Consider the following 21,999-nt stretch of genomic DNA (forward strand, 5'->3'; position numbering starts at 1 on the left):
ACATTGTGAGATCTGAGCAAAGCACACAGTTCAAGTGAAAAGTCCCAGTAGAGTAAAGAAAACTTAATATTTACATTCCATGAGAGTGGGACTGAAAGGCTCTTTCCTGGCGTGCAAACATGTGGCGACTGGATAGCATCTAATGGTTTTTAATGGTTTTTATGGAGAACTGGTGACTTCCCCAGAGGCGGCTCCAGTTTCCATTGAGAGCGTTGGACATTTTCCCTCCCTTACTCTTCTCCTCTAGCCTGGTAGGTCTTGGAAATAAATCCTTTAAACTCTGAAAACATACCTATAAGAAAACCTTAGTTACTCTACATTTGTTTTGACTGCATCAAGTTTCCCACTGATAATTTCCTTTAAAGCAATTTTTATAACAGTGATTAAATGTTTTAGTGTAAGCTTACAGTTTCAATAAAAGGTGGAAAGCTTTTTATTATTATTTTTTTTACCAAGGGGGAGTGAACAAATAAATAAAAAATTTTAAAGTCTTTTATAACAATTTTTTTTTTTCATGGACATTCAAACATTTTCTGGAGATTTTTCTCATTTATTTAGAATAATAAAAAATTTAATATTTAAATTTTTTGTCTTTGATGCTGATTTCTGTTTTGATCCTGTCCATTTGACATCTGATAAATATCTCTTTTGAGTTACTTCTGTTACAAAACTCACTATTTATTTCCACAAAGTCCAAGCACATTTTTTAAGTTTGAACTTTTTTTTTTTACCAAGTTAGTGCTGCTCTTTGTGGTAAAATAAGGATGAATTTCCTTCAATGCCATTCATTTGCAAACAGTCTGACTTGTATGGAAATGTCATGGTTTTTGTCTTTAATCATACGTTTTCATTATGTTTTTATTATCACATGTTCAAAGATCATGTGTCCAGTTCCATCGCCTCCTGTACATTTTCCTAAATTTTGTTCTTCATCTGTGGTTTTTAGCACTAAGACTTACCAGGCAAGAGCAATCTGCACCAGCACTTGGAGATATGATAGAGAAAGTCCTGCCAGGTAAACTACAACCCAGATCTGAAACATACTTATATATTGTACCATATTTGGGAGAAACCAAGTCATTCAGTCTAACATTTAAAAGTGAAAATCAGAGCAATTGAGCTTAGGGATGCAACAATTAAATAACTTATGATTAATTGTCGGTTAATAGTTAAAAATTAGATCTATTAGTGTTGTAGTTTGGCCGCCATCCAGCAGAGGGCGACGCTGGTCATTCTTGAAAGGAGCCGTTGATGCAAAAACAAAGATGGCGTCGGGGTGAAGAGCAACGGTTGAAACAGTCCGGTTTGGGATTCAAAATGCACTTTATGCGGTTCTGTTTTGAAATATAAACACTCGAAATGCTTCTTACGCGACAACTTATCAATTAAAAATCAATGAAAAACGCGGGGGGGGGGGGGGGGGGGGGGGGGGGGGACGCAGAAAATTTGTAACACAATGGGAAAAAAACATGGCGCCTAGAAGCACAGATGACTTTCAGGGCTGTCGGGCGTTAAAGCACTTGAAGCAAGGTTTTAGCATTTCTTCATACTTCTGTATGAACGTCTCTCCGTTCATTGAGAATTATGTGTTTCAAATCTGTTATCTATTTTTCTATTCAGCCATAGAAAAATAGTGGTGATTGTTTTGTTTTATTTTATAAATGTAGCTTAAGGTTAGCACAATGAGAAACCTACAATTTTCTGTTATTCAGTCAGTATTTAATACAGCTGACAAAAATAATGTTATTTTAAAAAATTCTGAATATTATGAAAATCTTATGGAAAGTGTCTGCCTTCTTGACACAAGAAAAAAACTCCTGTTTAAGAAGATGACCACTTGCATGTGCATGCTTATTTATTTCTTTATTATTTATTTATTTATATTCAGTCATACTGAATTACTTTCATCATTCTAGTTATACATATTTGATCGACTTTATCTGTAATTTGTATTATTTATATTTAACACCTTAGATGGAGTGGCTTGTCAGCGAATAAGCAATTTTCCCTTTGGATCTATTCTATTCTAAATTCGTTGAGTTTTAACATTTAAAACGAAAATAATTAAGATGTGCTCCTTTGCGAACAGATTGCTGCTCATTTGTTTTTCTTTCCCATTTACATACCCCATAAACTGTGTTTATGCTCCATGATTGTGTCTCCATTATCCCTGAACTGGTTGAGTTGACTCCCCCATCTCTGTGCTGTTACGCCCCTACCCACCCCGCTGCTGCTCCCTGTCCTCTCCTCCTCCCTGTAGCACGCTTCCTCCTGCACTTTAACCCTGACGCTTCAGCACCTCTTACAGGCCAGACTCCTTCTCCTGAGGACGACACCATAATCAGAGACCTGCTGCCCGAAGACGCCGGCATCGACCACCAGACGGTTCACCAGCTCATCATGGTACTCATGAAATTCATGGCCAAAGACCAGAGCAGCGCCGACGCTGACATCAGCAGCGCCAAGGCGTTCAACACCGTGAAGAGGCACCTGTACGTGCTGCTGGGTTATGATCAACAGGAAGGCTGCTTCATGATTGCACCTCAGAAGATGCGAACCTCCACCTGCTTCAACGCCTTCATTGCTGGGATTGCACAAGTGACTGAAATCTGATTTAATTTTCCACTTTTGCATCACTTCATTGTGTTTGAATTGTAAACAATGTGATTCTGACTGTGGTTTCCTTCAGGTGATGGATTATAATATCGGTTTGGGAAAGCAGCTGCTCCCCCTGGTGGTCCAGGTGTTGAAGTACTGCGCTTGTCCTCAGCTCAGACACTATTTTCAGCAGCCGCCCCGATGCTCTTTGTGGGCTTTAAAGCCACATATTCGGCAGATGTGGCTCAAAGCTCTGCTTGTTATCCTCTACAAGGTATTTTTATAAGAAAAAAAATACAGCACAGAAGTCATTTACAGTCATGGTTTCTCAAACTGAAGTATCTCGGTAAATCTATATTACAATTCAGTATTTTCAACCCATTTTTTAAATCGCAATTCAGCAAAAAAGTTGCATGAATAATTCTTGGTATTTTAAAGTAGTACTTTTTTTATAACTGAGGTTTAAACTTTTTAAAAAAAGATCACAAGTTTCTCACAGTAGTTTTTGGTAATTTGGTAAGTTTGAGTTACAGTCAAAGTGAGGAAAAAATATTGCCTCTTTTATAGTGTTTGGTAATTTCTGGTTTCAACCATATTTATTCAGCACCCTTCACATTTAAATAAAAATAAATTAAACAGTTATTGCAGGGGCAAAATCTCCAAATGAATATTTAAGAAAAATTACAACCTCTAAAACGAGACCAGTTAGGCAGTTTACAAAATTACTGGTTGTGCTGTTATTGGCACAAAATAACAAGTAATACAATATATTTTAATTTAGTTTCTTCATGTTGATTTCAACGTTTTATTTATGATGATGAGACGAGATAGTCCAAAAATCCGTAGAAATAGAAGAAATTAATAAAAAACGTCAGGAAGCAGCAAATATCTTCAGTCAGAAAAATTAAAAACTGTAACCTGGGTGGACTCTGAACTACAGAGCATGTACTTATTGTGTTGCAGTACCCTTATCGAGAGATGGATGGCAGTAAAGTGGTGCTTCACCTGGTGCACATCACCATCAACACCCTGAACGCTCAGTATCACAGCTGCCGTCCACACGCCGCCGCCGGGCCGCTCTACAGCGACAACTCCAACATAAGCCGCTACAGCGAGAAGGAGAAGGGTAAAAAAAGAAACACTTTAATAACTCGGCCATTTTATCAGTCGTTAATAACTACTGATTCTAAGATCGTGAAGCAGAGAAGCATTTTCTGATTGGTTGTTTTAAAAATCATAAAATACACTCCACAGAAACCTGTGAATTTTTCTAGCATATTTAGGCTTATGTGGATATTTAATAACAAAATAATGACTTTTTGAGATTTTCTGTAAGATCTATGTAAATATAAATTCACATTGTAAATTTTTTATACTTCCATCTGGTATTAATTACTTCTAAGTCAACCGAAATGCTTAAAAAACTCACCCAACCGTTTTTTGGCAATAATTTAATATATTTTGGTGTATGGAGAATGAGCCATTTTCCATACACCATACAATCGACAGATGCTGTGCTGTATTTGTTGATACGTATATTTGGCTGAGGTTGACTTAGCAATTACAGCCAAATCCAGCCTGTTACCTAGCTACCCAAGCAAAGCTCCAGCACATTTGGTCAGCTGGTTTTACCAATGTACAATGGCTGCTGGAAAAGACAAGTGTTTTATTGTTGACTTACCATCCAGAAACCATTTGCTGCATTCTTGTTGGCTGTACAAGAGGCTCCACTTCTGCTTTTCAAATCTGTACAGTTGTACAGTTACACGTTATTTGGCATCTTTTTTCACTGTGAGTGTAAACGTTGAGTTGGAGGCCATGACGAGCAGCAGCTTATTTGGATTTAAAGTGACAGAATGCCCTTAAACATCTTATTCTGAATGGAATGAAGGATTAAAATTTCATTATCTAAAACTATTTTGTGCATAAACGTAATGAACATGTTTTGTATCGCCATGGACCAATCCTAACCTGTTCAAGGAAGTATAATACATCATCTTTAATAAATCCCATGTCCTGTATTGTTTCTCTACGTCAGAGGAAGACAGCGTCTTCGATGAGTCAGACGTCCATGACACACCGACTGGAGCTGCCAACAAGGAGTCCCAGACATTTTTTGCCCGTTTGAAAAGGATTGGAGGCAGCAAGTCTGTGAAGTATCAGCCAGTGGAGCTGAACGCCAAGAGAAGTAAGAAGTTTTCACCTTTATAAACCACATCAGTAGCTGCGTTTGCAAATGTTTGTCTATATTCTGCTAATGTAAAAAAAAACACGATTTTGCAGCTATGGTGTTTCTGTTAAATAAGAAATAAAATGAAAATCACACGTAAATAAGCTTGTTTACGTGATAAGTCATTAAAAATAACAGCAGTGATGGATGGCGCCAGCGCTCATCATCTATTAGCCATCAGACGAGACGTTAGCATCTTATTCAGCCGTTGCAGAGATGATCCGCTTATACTTGGGAGCAGATACGTATTCGGCATTTTGAGGAAATTGCATTCGGCCATTTTGCAGAAGAGCTCTTGATTCAACATGTTATCATGACACGCAACTTTTTATGAACTTTGTGATGCTGTGAGAGCTCTGGTGGAGCCAGCTGGACAATGTCCAAAAAAAAACACCAAAACATCATCCTCCTACTACTTCCTGTCATCCTCTTCGTGGTTTTCGCCAGGAGTGAAAACTGGCTGTTGATCACGTGACCCGTGTGATGCGAAAACAGTGTTTCTGTTACAGTTCTGTGAAATATGTCTTTTACGATACGGCTGAAAAACTATCTTAGCAAAATTTGCGTGTTTCCATCAAGCAAATTTATTTTCATACTCCAAACTTGTGGAGTTTTGTGTTTAATGGAAACACAGCTTGTGATTTCAGGAGTCCCTTTCTCCTCATCTTCATTTTTGTTCTGTGCGTCAGGTGAAATCGAGCTGTCGGAGTACCGTGAGGCCAGCGCGCTCCAGGACAGCATCCTGCACTGCGTCAGGGAGGAGAGCACCAGGAAGAAGCGCCTCCAGGCCATGCATAAGCAAAAGTCTCTGGACATTTCCAACACGGACTCCATCCTTTTCAGTTTGGACGAACACCGCAGGAAGTCCTGCATCGATCGTTGCGACTTGCAGGCGCCCACTGCGGTCCTCTCCTCGTCCCGCAGGCACCAGGGTAAGGGATCCTGCGATGGTTCTTCGTTTCGGGTTGATCCCGTGGATCGCCGAGGTTCCCGTGGTGGCCAGTCGGACACGGCCAAACCCGTCATCCCAGAGGTCCGGCTCAGCTGCATGGAAACGTTCGAGGACAAACTGGACCAGGGCTCGTTAGAAGGGTCGGCTCAGGAGAAAGAGGACCAAGACCTCATCGACCTGTCGTCAGACTGCACCTCCATTCCAGAAAAACACTCTCTGCTCTCCATGTCCGACAGCGACTCCTTGGTGTTCGAACCGCTGCCTCCGCTGAGGATCGTGGAGAGCGACGAAGAGTTCGACCTCAACACCATCATTGGCTCCAGATTCAGCGGGAGTCCGAAGGTCTTGGCATCCCCTGCTAGCAGCAACACGTTGAGGTTGTCTCCTGTGGTTCAGGTGAGCTTTGAGGATTGCTCCAGTGAAAAAAATGACTCAGAGGCTGTGGTTGGAAAAGAGCCGCCATCTTCAGAGAGGAAACTCAAAGGTTTGACTCAAAGCGCCTCTTTAGAAATCCATGAACGCCTGGAGAACGTTTCCTATGAAAGCCCGATGACCTTGAAGCAGAAGAGAGATCTACTGAGGAAGACTCCGAATGTCCCCGACTCCTCGTTAGACGACTCCTCTGTGATTGGCTCCAGTCCCTCCGGCAGGACCGTCTTCTTGGACATCCCGGAGGACAAAGCCGAGCCGCTTTCCTCGCCAGAGAGAAGCAAGACAGACAGCAACGACGAAGAGGAGGATGGAGATGACGAGGAAGATGAAGACATGAGGGACGAAGCCGACAGCGAGCCCAAACCCGACAACGCAGACGATAACGACGAAGCAGAGTTCAAAATCCAGATCGTTCCCCGGCAGCGGAAGCAGAGGAAGATCGCCGTCAGCGCCATCCAGAGGGAATACCTGGACATTTCGTTCAACACGTTCGACAAGCTGGGAGGAGAGGCGACGACTGAGACGGGTAAGACTCGAAATAAAATGGTCATTAGCTCAGCTTGTTGGAAAGGAACACTGGAACAAATCTCTAATAGTTGACACAGATCCCTGAGGTTTTTGCTGCAGTATGTAACTTTTAGAAAAAATATATTTTTACATATTTGTTGGAGCTGTCATTAAGTGATGAAGGTATGAGACAAAGTATCTGTTTATTTTCCATTGTTTTCTCTCAGTGCTATCTAGAAACAATCAATCAAAGCCAGGAGGGGGTCTTACCGCTGACAATCACTTCTCTAGTAGAACCTGTCAAGAATGCTCAGTCTAGTTAGCATAGCCACTGATGACTGCAGTTAAATGGTTTTCCTGTAACTATATACTGTTTCTCCATCATTACCACATTTAACAGCGAGTGCATGAGATTGATTGACAGCGTTAAGGCCCTCCTGTTGGCTCTAATCGGTTGTTTTTAATTGGGAGCGGTGTATTTCTTTAGACACCAATAGTAGCTCAGGATGGAGGTGGAGGAGATCAATCTTTTCACAGATTATCTCTCTCATAACAAACTCTCACAACATGGTGACAGCTTTAACAGATATTCCTCAAAACCTATTTGCATTTCTAAAGATGTCCTTGACGATTTATAGAAATTTAGTGCATATAATTAATCTTACGATGATATTAAGGACTTAGAATGCTTTTTTTCCTATTTTTGGAGCATAAACCCTTTATTGTGATGGATAAAACACACTTTATACTACATTTGTGTTCTGTTGTTGAAGCTCTATTCAGATATTGTATTATATATAAAGCAGAGTCAGAGGAAGTGCAAATATATTGTAATGCATATGTTCTCTCCATTTCCCTGCAGATCACAAAGGCATGTCTGCGTTGGAAAAGCCCAGGGAATCGGCCTCAGCTCCAACTCTTGAAGCTGCTCTGCCTGAAACGAGCCATCGCTCCTCAGTGTCAAGTAGGAATCACAAACTTCTCCACAAAATCTGTCTGTAGAACTTCTAAAACCATTTCCGATATTCTTAAAAATACATAAAACCCTTTTTCTCTCTGAATAACTTTAAATTTGGCTTAAATGGGGACTTATTGCATAAAGTTTACTTCCACCTGGGTATCAACTACTTCTTAGAAAAAACAGCCCAAGTGCTTAAAATAAATCACACAGACATTTTTTGGCAACAATTTAATGTTTTTTTGGTGTCTGGAAATAAGCCATTTCAAAAACCTCCCGATAAGTAACATTCAATGTATATTCTGCTGTTACCTAGCAACCCCTGCTGAGCTCAGCCCAGTTACCTAGCAACCCCAGCGGAACTCCAGCACATTTATAAATGAACTTGTTTTCTCTCCCCTTATTCTGGCATTCAGCAAATACAAACAATTTTGGTAATCGTAAATTGTCTAAAACAGGAAAAGTTTAATCTGATTTAATAATAGACAGTCAGAAAAACAGGGTTGTTTCTTTCTATACGATATGTGTTAACATTTGGTTACAACTCTTAAAATATTGTCACCTTCCTAAAATAAAGGCCCAATAATGTCAAGAGAGATTTGCCAAAAAAAAAGAAGATTTTTTTACATTTGGCAAAAAATTACTTGGGTCATTACTTTAGAAAGGTGGCCATATGCAATTTCAGATTGTAGAACTAACAAAAATAAGTCAAACTAAGCGTTATGTGACTGTTAGTATTTCTTTTGTCTTGTGTGACCTTCAGCTCAGTACCGGCAGGCGAAGCGAGGCTCTCTGGGCGCCCTGACGATGAGTCAGCTGATGAAGAGGCAGCTGGAGCACCAGTCCAGTGCGCCGCACAACATCTGCACCTGGGAGACCGGTCAGGACTTTTCTCTGTAGCAACGAAACGTTTTCAGGAAATTACATAAAATGAGATGTAGGACTGAGCAACAGATCAGTTTTGATTAATCTAATTTGTATTTTTGAAGATTTAACTTTTGGAAAATCTGGATTTATTTCTTTTTTTCATCAATTCACTCCTCCTTGGGATTTCATTGTCAGCTCACCCGAAACGGCCATCTTGTTTGGCAAACATGTTCTATAGCCTCTATTTATTTTGACTTTGAATTCAGGTCAACTCTGCAATGGTAGTATGGTCAGGCTTAGATATATATAATCAAATTATTGAATATCACCATCATCTGATGGTGCAAACAAATGTTTATTTTGAAGAAAGAACCAGATGATCTGAGATGCTCACGTCAGACTGCGATTACTCTACTCAAGCTTTCTAATTCTGGAAAAATTGTGTTTTGACTTCATTCTCATAATGAAAAATCTTAATAATTCCCATAGTAAAAAATTATGAGAATTATTAAGATTCTCGCAGTACAAGTTTGTTGAGTGGTACTACTTTGTAAAGCTCAAAGAAGACATGATTGACATCAGAAATCAGATTGTTTGATGGCGTATTAGGACCATTGTAGACAGAAAAAACTAAAGAAGAGTAAATTTCTGATAGATCTCAGAAATGTTCTAGAAAAATGTTTCTGAGTTTCAAATTCTAAAATGTGTTTAAAAATAATAGAAACTTTTTAATCTCAGAAAGTTTCTAAATAAACCATGGAATTTTCTGAATATGAAAAGTGAAATTTTGCAATAAAAAACTGAGAAATTTCGAGATTAATCTCAGAAATGTTCTAGAAAAACACTTGGAAATTTGTGAGTTTCAAAAGTCGAATTTTTTTACTTTTGGAAGTTTTCTGCATGACTCAAATTTCCACATTTTTTCTAGAAGAGTTCTGAATTTTTTTGGCAGAAATTTACTCCTTTTTTCCTTTTCTATCAACAATGGCTTCTAATCATAGATCTGGTAGGGAAAAAAATCAGATTTTTTTTTTATTTTTTATTTTTATCGCCCAGCCCTACTGAGATGATAAAACAAGAACTGAACCACGTCTTCTCCTTGGCAGGTCCCACAAAAACCAGCTTGCTTTCAGCGCCAAGCACAGTCAGCATGTTTGTTCCGGCACCTGAGGAGTTCATCGACGAGCAGCCCACCACCATGTCTGACCGGTGAATAATTCATCGCCTCCACCTGGATGAAAACCAGAGTTTGATACCCAGAATCACAAGTTATATTTGTTGTTCCTCGCCTAAGGTGCCGGGACTGCGCCGCCGTGCTGGAGGAATACGATGAGGAGACTCTGGCGCTCGCAGTCGTAGTTCTGTCAATGTTCATCCACCTGAGCCCGGATTTGGCTGCTCCCATGCTTCTCGACATCATGCAGTCTGTGGGCAGGTAGGGCGCTGCAGCTCCATCCACACACCACTTCATGGTTTCATAACTGGCTCATGCATAATTCCTCCCTGAGTCCGAATCTGATGCTTTGACCTCTGTAGGCTGGCGTCGAGTGGTAATTTCTCCGGACAAGCCGAGAGGTAAGACAGTTTCAAGCCTCAGGTGTTCAGGTGTGCATGCAGAAATACTTTGTTTCTGTTTTTCAGCATGTTGATCCCTGGAAATGTAGCAGGCGTGGCCAAGCAGTTCCTGCGCTGCATGTTTCACCAGCTGGCCCCTAATGGCATCTTACCGCAGCTCTTCCAGAGCAACATCAAAGGTCTGCTTCTACTTTTTACCCAAACTCAGTCTGAAGCCTCGTACACACCTAGCTGGGTTTAAAAAAACAAACAAATATCTCCACCAGATCAATAAAAAAATATACAGTATATCCACCAGCAATTGATTTCAAAAATCCTACAGGGAATAAAATCATTTCTTTCTTAATATCTTCACAGATGGGAGTTTCCTGCGAACACTTGCGTTGTCTTTGATAGACTTCAATGAGCTGAGCTCTGTTGCTGCTCTCAACATGCTACTTGAGGTACAACCAGCAGGGGGAGCGCTTGTCAAACAATAAGCTTTTCTTGGCTCTGGCCGCAGAAGTCTTTTTACAACAAGAAACTGTCTAAACATTTCAATAAACATGTTAATGTTTATTGGTATTATTGTTAAATAATATAAAAAGATAACTCCTTGAGCTGTCTTCAACCACGTCATTACATCATAAACACTGATAAATCAGAACTAAATGATCACCTAAGTGGAAATATTCTGTGTTAAAAGAACTATATTACATAAGCCTTCTTTGTGTTTATCATAGGGCTTAAACAACAAAAAGAGTCTACCAGCAGGGGGCACCATGCTGCACTGCCTGGAGAACATTGCCACCTTCATGGAGGCTCTCCCCATGGACTCTCCCAGCAACCTGTGGACGACCATCTGCAACCAGTTCCAGACCTTCCTCACAAAACTGCCCTGCGTTCTTCCTCTGAAGGTAGATATCAACTCTTCCGCTCACTCAGTCACAGGCTGATATGCTTTAATGTGATTACAGCTGAAGGAAAAAGCATCTAGCGGTGTCCTTGTCTGGTTCAACATTAGAGTCTTAAAATTGTAATTGATTTGACTCTGATGCTTTTAACCTTGGATGTCAAATTAGTCAGCACGCAACATCCAGGAACAGGACCAGATGTTTGGGTTTGAGCGCCGTTTTTTAAAGCATAATAACAACCTATGGTGGTTAAATATGAGGCTGAAATGATTAATTGGATTAATCGTCAACTAATTTAGCAATCAATTAATAGTTAACTGGAGAAAAGGCCAATTGCTGATAAAAACAACACTCTCAGAGCAGTAATTAAGTCAAAACTGTAAAAAATATACACATTTTGCATTTGTCTGTCAATATGTTTTACTCAAAACTCCTCAAACGGCGCAGCTTTTGCTTCATCCAGTTCAAATTCACTAAAGGAATGATATATTATTGGATTTTAGACAATAAAATGTTTATTTTCTTATTTAAAAGATAAATGGAATTGTTTCTTTACTTTATACCTTTTTAGGTGTTTTTAATATTGCAGTGGTTGAATGAAAAATCTGTAAAACGTGCAATTTTATCCGATTAATTTTCAGAATAATCGATTGCTTGACAGAATAAAATAATCGTTAGTCAAATACGTTGCAACGTGTCTCTCCACAGTGCCCAATGGATTCCAGTTTAAGGATTATTATTTGTCTTCTAAAGATCCCAACTACAAACGCAACTCGGGTAAGTTCAAAGCAAAACCTTTGAAATGTAACTAGATGTGAAATTTATCTTTTAAAGGTGAAACGTGTTGAAATGTTGCAGAGCTTGCTGGAGCCTTTCTCTAAGCTGCTGAGCTTCGTCATCCAGTACGGATCGTTCAGCCTCTCCTACCTCGTCGAACTGTGTGGACTTTGCTATAAAGCCTTCAACAAGGTGCTGTTGTCAGAAACCTCTTCATGTCCACACAGAGAAAAACAAATAGTTTGAAAAATTCAATGCTGCAGCCTTTCATTTTTATTCATCTTTCTAAAGAAATGTTTTACATTTTAATGCTATTTTTTGATATTATGCTAACTTGGAGGATTGTGTTGTTAGCAGTGACACCCCTACTGGGGGCCAGGAAGGGCCATTGTCCCCTCTTAAAATACCCGCTGCTCCTTTTTACACCAGAGTGGTGTAAGAGTTTGAATACTTACCTTGACAATGCTTGAAAAGTGCTTGAATTTCACTATGGAAAAAGTGAATCAGAGGGCCAATTAAAAAGTGGGTAAATGAATCCGGTTTGGCCCGGGGGGTTAGGAGTTAAACCGGTTTGCTGCAATCTGCTGGCTTCTCGCTCATCACTTTTAGGTGACTCTCCTGCTTCCCCGGCTCTCCACTCAGCTAGAAATGTGGCCTCATGTCAAAGATGATGAAGTAAATAATCAGGCGGTATTGATTGACGAGATTAGTTTGTGTGCCGGAGGAGGTGATGCATGGGGCATTTCTTTGTGACAGAGATGGAGCTTGCCCTGGTCTCCGCCACTGTCAGCACCGCATGCTTTATGTCGCCTGTTGTATTGATTTTCCACTCTGTTTAATTTCTCACCTTACAAACACTGCAATTCCAAACCTGCAGCTGCTTCAACAGAATGTGTTGGACTCCAGCAATGTTTCTGGTCCTGCTGTCAAAAGGACCAGCACCACAGGCAGACATTTTCACTTGTAACATGGGAAAAATGTCTTGTTATAAAAAATCTGCCAGTGGAACCAGTACTTTTCATCAATATTGTGAAATTATTGACTTAAAACAAGCTCCTATTTCGCCCTTAAAAGTTACTCGTAAGTGTAACACCTGTTTCTATTTACATAACATACAAAATATTATAAAACAAAGAATTTAAAGAAAAGGAAAATTCTAATAAAATTCTATTTATTGACATAGTGTCAATTCACAACAATTGTTGCCTCATGACACTTTGCAGAATTTTTTTTTTATATTTAAATTCAATCATACATACATTCCAGTTGGTCCTAGTTATCAAACCATACAATAAGCTTACTTAATTATTCAAAGTAGTTTAAGAAGTTTCTATAATATTAGATTAGATTGCATCTAACATTTCTCATCTCATGCACCATTTCTCACTGCTGCACTGCACACTGTTTGACCAGACCGTCTTACCGGAGCTTAAGAACAGCCGCTACATTTGCTATTTACCAAAACGGCACGCTCCATTAACTTTTAATTATAAGAGAGCGGCGAACAGGTACGCGCATGGACACACAGGGAGAAACGTCAGTTGTGCAGGAGCAAAAAGAGACATGAGCAAACACGACCGCAAAGAGGAAGCAAGAAAGAGAGAGACAAACTGTAATATGACAGTGTGGTTTGTAAACAGGCAGCTGGGCTTTGTGTGGAAGGGATGAACAAAGAGAGCAGCCCATCCTCAGGGAGGGAGAAGGCAGCCTGACAGCCTCATCTGAGCTGCCTGGGACTCTGGGAGGAGAGATCTGGACTGGCCTAAATCTACTCCTCAGCTTCACTATTCTCACTCTCCCTGCCTGCCCTCCGCTCCCTCCCGCTGCCTGTCCTTCCCCCTCTTTTCAAGCCACAGAGTTTATGCTTTCCACGCAGCATGAGTAAGGAAGAGTGATAATAGAAAAAGGCAGTCTTGCTGCTCCAGTACATTTACTCGCCTCTTCATCCCCTCTCATCCAGGAGCGAGATAAGTTCTACATGTCCCGCATTGTGGTGTTGGAGCTTCTGCAGGCTCTCAAGTTCAAGTCTCCTTTGCCTGATACAAACTTGCTACTGCTGGTCCAGGTAAAAAAAAAGAAGAAAAGATCCATTCATTTTGGTAAATCTGTCTAAATCGATTAATCGGATTAATCGCGATTAATCTAATTTAGTAATCAATTAATCATTAACGTAATTTGGTGAAAGAAAAACACAGTCAAAGCAGTAATTAAGCCAAAACTATACAAACAATACATACATTTTACATTTAAGATAAAACAAATCCTCAAAATATGCAGAAAGTGACAGATTTTATCCGATTTATCAATTAATCGGCAGAATATTTGATAGAATAATTACTAAAATAAGTGTTCCAGTCATAGTAGATAATGAATGCAGCTCTTTAAAATGCTGTGAATGTTGCCAGTTTGTTTGTGCAGATATAGGAACGCGTCTGGCAGAATCCACCATCATCCAGAAGCACATGATCTCCACGCTGCCGGGGGTGAGACATAAAACCGTGTGTGCTACAACACTATTAAGCCGAGCCCAATAAAACAGCAGGAAGAACAGACGGACCTCTATAAAGTTAAGCTGTTTTCTTCCCCTACAGTGTACGACTGCAGCAATGGAGTGCATGAGGCAGTACACCAGTGAGCTGCTGGACTTCATTGCAGATATGCATACTCTAACTAAACTAAAAGTATATCTTACCTCACCGGTAGATTTTTTAAATTATTATTACATTTGATCTCTTTGGTGGTGTTTCTCATTTTCTAAATTAACTTTTCAGAACCACATGAAGGCGTGCTGTCAGCCGCTGCATGAGGACACCTTTGGGGGAAACCTGAAAGTGGGTTTGGCACAAATTGCAGCCATGGAGATCAGCAAAGGGAACCACCGGGATAACAAAGCTGTGGTTCGGTATCTGCCCTGGCTTTACCATCCGCCTTCCACCATGCAGCAAGGGTGAGAACAAGCACATCGAAACCCGTCACTCACTGAGGCCGGATTCTAATAGTGTTTATAGAGTAAAGAAAGGGGAAGGGACTTTTCACTGATGCAGTAAACAAGCTTCACTTGCAAAACCCCCTGATAACATCATAAACATATCAAAATAAAAAGGCAAATTCTGTTAGAATTATTCTGAAGTAGTCAAATTTAAACAAAAATAGAATATTATTAAAAAGTTACACTGTTTTAAAGCTTTTATTTCTGTCAGGTATGATGGATTTCTGCTCCCAGATGAAACTTTAGATTAACATATTTAGTGCTGAAACGATTAATCGGATTAGTAGTGATTAATCAATTGTTGAAATAATTAGCAACTAATTTAGCAATTGATTAATCACTAACTGTAGCTTTAAAAAAGGCCATTTGCTAAAAAAAATCTTCATATTCAGATTAGTAATTAAGCTGAAACTGTATAAAATAAATATAAATTTTGCATAAAAGCTCAAATTGTTGCTGTGCAGTTAAGAGGGTGCAAACCAAATGTCATTATGAAGTGTTGAACATGCCTCAACATCCTTATTAGGAGGACGAATGAGCCGGATGACAGAGGCACATGTACCACTTGCTGCCTTAGGATTCCAGTTCAAACCTATAATAAAATAAATGTTTATTCAGTTTGTTATATTCACCCGTCTCTCTTTATTTTATTACTGTCATGCATCACTATTACTTATGATCTCCAAGGTTAGTTTATATAAATGTTTTCTTACTAATTGTGGGTTTTCTAGGGATTTCAGTACAATTATCCACTAACATAAAGGAACATATTATTTTACAAGAATTATCTGACTAAACTATTGTTGCACTTTCACCACAGTAAAGTCATTCATCATAATTTTTAAAGATAAGAGATCAAAGTTCTCCAACATTACGTCTCTTGCTGGTCTAAAATAGTCTGGACCATGAGGTGTAATAAATCAATTTATGTACGTTTAGATTTCTTTTTTAGCCTGCATCTTGTTTGGTTCTATTTTTTAAAGTATATATACAGCACAGACTAAAAGTTTGAACACACCTTCTAATTCAATGGGTTTTCTTTATTTTCATGATTATTTATAAGGCAATAAATCCCACTTATTAACCTGACAGGGCAGGTTGACCTATGAAGTGAAAACCATTTCAGGTGACGACCTCTTGAAGCTCATCAAGAAAATGCAGAGTGTGTGCAAAGCAGTAATCACAGCAAAAGGTTGCTACTTTGAAGAAACTAGAATATAAGGGGTATTTTCAGTTGTTTTACACTTTTTTGTTTAGTGCATATTTCCACATGTGTTATTCATAGTTTTGATGCCTTCAGTGTGAATCTACAATGTCAATAGTCATGAAAATAAAGGAAACTCATTGAATTAAAAGGTGTGTCCAAACTTTTGGTCTGTACTGTATATAATTTATTTAACATGAAAAGATTAACAAGAGATTTATATATGACTGAATTGTTGCATTTGTGGTTTTCCGTACCTGCTGCAGCATAAACTGTTTTAAACCAATTATCCATTATTACTTTTAAACCCAATCCTTTTTGGAAAGCTAACTGTAGCATCGTACTTTGAGCTAAATCACAGCAAATAAACGGTCGTTTACATGCGATGCCTGGCGGACCACCTGGGGGCGCCCGCGGACCACCAGTGGTCCAGGAACCACAGTTTGCGAAAGATCTAAAGCAAGTAATGGTCAACGTCATATTACTTATTGGACCTGTTCTAGTTATTACTTCTAAGCGACTACAAGTTATTCCTGCAGTTCACATAGAGCTGCGGTTACCGAGATGCGGAGTTCTGCAAAGAGACATAATTCTTCACAGGGGGTTGATGTAAATATCCATACATGTCACCCTGTGTCCAGTTTGAGTGAAAGGAGGTGCGTGTGTTCCCCGCTGAGAAAAACTAAAAAAGCAAAGCAGTGACGGCGTGCGAGGCAACACGCAGAGGCTTCAGCTCTGTGATTGGTCCGCTCTGCCGGCTTTAAATGCATAAAGTATAAACCTATCTTCTATAAACCTATATTTTAGGAATAAATTATTTTCCTTAAAACAAGCAATGCTTAGCCTGGTGGGGGGCTAGTAAAGCATGGCGGGCCGCCAGGCTTATAATACACTGGGGGGAAACCCTGGAAATATAAGACAATGTTGATGAAACCTGAAGAAGCGCTGTTTTCAGGCCAAAGTTTGAGTCACCCACATCTTTACTGCATCCTGTGACGTGAAGCGGTTGAAGCTATCAATGACTAGCAGCTGATATATTTCTGTTAGCTAACCAGGATAAGCTAACTTGCTAACCACTGCTATAAAAAGAAAGTTGGCTAGCTTTATTAATTCCATCTTGTAAGTGCAAATTTGTTGCCAATTTATTGTCTTTTGTACATTTGTTGTGATACAGATCTTAAATTTTGTTTATAATGGTCTTAAAAAGTCTTACGTTTTAGTTGGTGAAATCTGCAGACATCGTGTTTCATAAATAATCGTTTTTAGTGATATAAAATGGAGTTTATGTGGAGATGAAGGACCAAAACGCATCAAAATGTATTTGTTTTGCCAGATGTCCAGCTACATGTGGACTGGGCTTGAATCTAATAGCATTTATTTGAAAAAAACATTAAACTGTGGCAGGGAAAAAAACAGAAACACAATAAATCTATAATGGCAACAATAACCTTTTACTGCACTGTAAATAAGATTGATTACATTGGTTGGATCAGGAGTTTTCCCAGTGGCTCGGTCTCTGAATAATTTACAGGGCTTCCACATCAAGTGATGCTTACTAAAGCCAGCTGAAATTATCTTGGCGCATCAGCATGGCTGCCTTCGTGAAGGCAGAGTGAGAGGATGATGGATGCGGCGCCCGCTTCCTGAGCCGCTTTGTTAATCTGAATTCACTTTCTGTTTCCTGCTTGCAGGCCAAAGGAATTCATTGAGTGCGTGTCCCACATCCGTCAGCTGTCCTGGCTGCTGCTGGGGTCGCTGACCCACTGCGCCCTGCACCAGGGCTCCACCTCCTGCATGCCCATCCCGCTGGACGCCGGCTCCCACATCGCAGACCATCTGATCGTCATCCTGATCGGCTTCCCGGAGCAGTCAAAGGTCAGGATGACACTGATCTGCTCACACTGTCGCTTACTAGTCAATTCAATTCTGGTTCATGAGTAAGTCTCAGAATTAATTATTTAATCTCACAAATCTGACTTTAATCTCAAAATTATGACAGTAATTTCAGAAAAAAGATATTTTTCTCAGAATTATGATTTTCTCAGAAGTATGACTTTAATATTAGAAATATGACATTTTTCTCAGAATTGTAACTTTAACCTCATAAATATGAGATTTTCTCAGAATGTCTTAATCTCAGAATTATAAGATTTTTCTCAGGATTACAACTTTCTCTCAAAATCTGACTTTAATCTTAAAATTATAACTTTTCTCAGAATTACGACTTCTATCTCAGAATTATGACATTAACTTCAGAAATATGAGATTTTGCTCAAAATGACTTAATCTCAGAATTATGATTCTAATCTCAGTCTTTTGACTTTAATCTAAAAATTATGATTTTTTCCTCAGAATCGTGATTCTAATCTCAGAATTAGGCCTTTTTTTCAGGAGTATGACTTTTTATAATCAGAGTTCTGACCTTAATATTCTGAGGTTAAAGTCAGGATTGTTTTTTTTCCACTTCTGTAGCTGAAAAGTTTGAAAACGTTAAATTTCATGAATTTTACTTTGAGGCAACGTTTTGGACACCTTTTTCTCCCGCCGTCTGCAGACGTCGGTGCTGCACATGTGCTCCCTGTTCCACGCTTTCATGTTCGCCCAGCTGTGGACCATCTACTGCGAGCAGGCGGCCGCCGCGCCGTCGCTCCAGAACCAGAACCAGACCGAGTTCTCATCCAGCGCCATCCTTACGGGCCTGGAGTTCTGGAGTCGGGTTACTCCCAGCATCCTCCAGCTCATGGCCCACAACAAAGTGGTAAGAGTTCACCTCCTGTGATGTCATAAACTCTTTTCATGTCAGATTATAACAGATTATATTTTCACGTTTGTCTCTCAGATGGTAGAGATGGTTTGTCTGCATGTCATCAGTTTGATGGAAGCCCTGCAGGAATGCAACTCAACCATCTTTGTGAAGGTTTGATTCAACTTTAATTATTTTTTAAAAAATTATTAGAGACTTCAACTGTTTTTACCTTTTGTCACACTTATTTGTTTCTGATCATCAAACTGATTTTAGTATGAGACAAACATAATCCGAGTAAATCTGATCTTTTCCTGGCTTTTAAAATTAAGAAATCGCTTAAACAGAACCCGTCTGGCAGCAGGAAGTAGACTTAAAAAATATCGGGTGGAAAACAGTCATTGATATCAATCAGTTAGCGCTAAAATCTTGGTTCTTAAAGATTAAATTTTTTGAAAATCTGGATATTTTTTTCACCTGTCAGTTCCTTCTATAGTTTGGAGTGATGTCAGCATACCCAAGGCGGCCATCTTGTTTCACAAGAGTGTTTTACGGCTTCTGTTTATCTGAATTGAGGCCAACTCTGTGATGAAATATTGGGGCCAGGCTGGGTTATTTTTAATTCAGAGAATCAAGTCATAATATTACCAGAATAAGGTCACAATTTCATGTTTTTTGACTTTTTTTGTGACTTCTTTATAAGAATTTACACAAAAAATTAAAATAAGGAATATTGTGCATTACAAGTTTTACAGATAAGAAAATACTTCATCTTTTAACACATCAGGATCAAATTACTATGTGTCCATTTTGAATAAAGAACTTCAGACACCAGGATTTCTTCTTCTGGTAAAATTGCGTCTTTATTCTCCTAATATTGTGACTATAATCTCGTAATTAAACAAAAGATTATTATAGCTTGACCCTAATACTCTGTCGTACAACTCCGAAACATCTAAGTGTGTCCAGAAAATTAAAAACAAAAGAAATTTTTACTTTTTTACATCACTTTACATTCATTTTCATTCCTTTTTTTTAGTTAATTCCAATGTGGCTGCCAATGATTCAGGCCAACCTGAAGGTAAGACTTCCACACTAAATTCAGTTCAATTAACATAAAAAAAACTATATTTATCCCAAAGGGGAATTTAAATGTTCTTGTGACTTATATAATCCAAGAATTTTAAGAGTTATTGTGGATGGTGATTCTGTGGGCAGGCAGGGTCTCCTGTAGCAGTCAGTGTTGGAATGAGTCTGAAGAGACCTCTGACTGAAGGTGTTTCTGTATTAAAGTCTCATGACTGTAACTTCATGCTAACACCTCAATTTCAGGGAAGCAGAGACAATATTCTACCTGAGCATGTTCTGAATGAGACCCTTATTTGTTGGCAAGCTCTGATAATCCACCTCATTAGCTTTTGCCACTCTATAAATTTATGTCTGGTTGTACCGTAGCACCCTCAGAGTATTTTTGTATCCAGGCCAGTCAAAATGTAAGGGGGCCATGGCCTCCCACTGGGAATCACCACTGTGGCTATAAAGCTCTGCCAAGAGATGTTGGAGTAGGGGACATGGTCCCTTAATTGAAAGGGGAAAAACATGTTTCCATTGTTATGCATAATAACAAACTGTCCAAAAGTTTTTAAATTAAAAAAAAAATCATCCCAGCTGCACAGCATCAACCTCAACCAACCAAAGAATATTAGCAAAAGCTGACAAAGAATGAACCAGAATGTTGTCAATGTCTGCTACTCCACCTCTTTTGCTTTTGCCACTCCTCTTTAAATTTCTGTCTGGCTGCACAGTAACGCCAAAAGAAAACGTTTATAACGGTGTCCGGGCCAAGAAAAAATATTTTCTTGGTCTGGACACCCAAGAGGGCACTGCCAAGAAAAAATAAATAAATATACATACTGTATATATATATATATACTGTATACTGTATATATATAATACTAATATAATTGTATTAGTTAAATTATTTATTAATTCACATATTTATTTTGTATTTATTCATTTCTTGGGTTTTACATTTGCTTTTATTTTTTCAAGAGGGGGCCATGGCCTCCAGCTGGCCCCCTTTTGGGAGCGCCACTGTGGTTAGTAAGCTGGATAAAGAGATGTTGAAGTAGGGGATATGATCCCTTGATCATAATAAAATAAACAAAACAAAAACACCTTGTTGCCATGGTTACGCATTATAGCAAACCGTCCTGAGTTAAAATCATTCCTGCTGTACAGAGTGGATAATTGTCCAAATCTGCAGTGACTCAACTTAACAATACGAACAAAAGTTGACATTTCTAGAAGAATAATCAGAACTTTTACACCATTTCAAACAGATCTGTCTTTTTTTTCCCAGCATCTGTCGGCGGGGCTGCAGCTGCGTCTCCAGGCCATCCAGAACCGGGTGAACCACCAGTGCCTGCAGGGCCAGACGTCCGGGGCACCGCCATTCGCACTGCGCAAATGGCTACAGTGCACCCAGTTCAAGATGGCGCAGGTGGAGATCCAGTCGTCGGAGGCGGCGTCGCAGTTCTACCCCATGTGACCTATCGGCATGCCGCGGTTGGACCATGTGACCAAAAATCCAACAAAACGGGATCCACTGATACTGTGCTGGATTAATTTTCAGAAGGAAGCATACTTGTACAGCAAACCGTTGCTATTTTAAAGTAGTTACTGTAAAAGTGGTGATTAAAAGTTGGATAAATGTTTTTATTTTGTGCCTAAGAAGGACGACTGTGAAAACTTTCTATTGTTGCTAAAAAGCAAAAGCTTCTGACTCTGTTAAGCTAAATCAAGTTTACAGATTGACTTTTTAGTTTTTGAAGATTTAATTTATGGATTATCTGGATTTTTTTTTTCAACCAATGCTCTCCTTTGGGTTTCCATAGATCAGATGGGCGGCCATCTTGTTTTAAAGCTTCTATTTACTTAGACTTTGAATTAAAGTTAACTCTACAGCTGAATATTAGGGCCTGGTTACAATTTTTTTTGTGTGTGTTTACATCATAATTTTACAAAAAATATAGTGATTCAAAAATAGAGCTGAAATAATAATATTACACTGCAAAAATGCAAAATATTACCAAGTATTTTTGTTTAGTTTCTAGTACGAATATTTTGGTAAACTTGAAATAAGACTAAACTTAAAGTAACTTTTCTGCAAGGTTTACCGGCTTGTTTTAAGTCAATAATTCTTGAATGTTGATAAAAAGTACAAATGAACTGGCAGATTATTTAACTATAACATGAGGAAAATGTATTATTA

General features: G+C 39.1%; 1 protein-coding gene across 7 annotated transcripts in view; it reads left to right on the forward strand.

Moving 5' to 3' along the window:
• unc79 (unc-79 homolog, NALCN channel complex subunit) overlaps window positions 1–21,786 on the forward strand; it is a 61,932-nt gene extending 40,146 nt beyond the window's left edge. For 3 of the 7 annotated variants that reach the window (XM_023352961.1, XM_023352965.1, XM_023352966.1), the window contains exons 27-51: window positions 947–1,015; window positions 2,261–2,598; window positions 2,690–2,872; window positions 3,562–3,724; window positions 4,637–4,786; window positions 5,518–6,738; window positions 7,582–7,683; window positions 8,441–8,557; window positions 9,651–9,753; window positions 9,839–9,979; window positions 10,081–10,119; window positions 10,186–10,298; window positions 10,477–10,562; window positions 10,842–11,015; window positions 11,721–11,789; window positions 11,871–11,981; window positions 13,750–13,854; window positions 14,195–14,272; window positions 14,381–14,470; window positions 14,561–14,736; window positions 17,674–17,857; window positions 18,537–18,740; window positions 18,822–18,899; window positions 19,765–19,806; window positions 21,088–21,276. In XM_023352961.1, the coding sequence (XP_023208729.1) occupies window positions 947–1,015; window positions 2,261–2,598; window positions 2,690–2,872; window positions 3,562–3,724; window positions 4,637–4,786; window positions 5,518–6,738; window positions 7,582–7,683; window positions 8,441–8,557; window positions 9,651–9,753; window positions 9,839–9,979; window positions 10,081–10,119; window positions 10,186–10,298; window positions 10,477–10,562; window positions 10,842–11,015; window positions 11,721–11,789; window positions 11,871–11,981; window positions 13,750–13,854; window positions 14,195–14,272; window positions 14,381–14,470; window positions 14,561–14,736; window positions 17,674–17,857; window positions 18,537–18,740; window positions 18,822–18,899; window positions 19,765–19,806; window positions 21,088–21,276 (4,325 nt within the window). Of the gene's footprint in view, window positions 1–946; window positions 1,016–2,260; window positions 2,599–2,689; window positions 2,873–3,561; window positions 3,725–4,636; window positions 4,787–5,517; window positions 6,739–7,581; window positions 7,684–8,440; window positions 8,558–9,650; window positions 9,754–9,838; window positions 9,980–10,080; window positions 10,120–10,185; window positions 10,299–10,476; window positions 10,563–10,841; window positions 11,016–11,720; window positions 11,790–11,870; window positions 11,982–13,749; window positions 13,855–14,194; window positions 14,273–14,380; window positions 14,471–14,560; window positions 14,737–17,673; window positions 17,858–18,536; window positions 18,741–18,821; window positions 18,900–19,764; window positions 19,807–21,087 lie in introns of all 7 variants that reach the window. The other 4 variants (XM_023352962.1, XM_023352960.1, XM_023352963.1 and 1 more) reach the window with 4 other exon arrangements.
• Window positions 21,787–21,999: the final 213 nt, after the last annotated feature.

Source organism: Xiphophorus maculatus, chromosome 19 (assembly GCF_002775205.1).
Source record: "Xiphophorus maculatus strain JP 163 A chromosome 19, X_maculatus-5.0-male, whole genome shotgun sequence".
Taxonomy (NCBI): domain Eukaryota; kingdom Metazoa; phylum Chordata; class Actinopteri; order Cyprinodontiformes; family Poeciliidae; genus Xiphophorus; species Xiphophorus maculatus.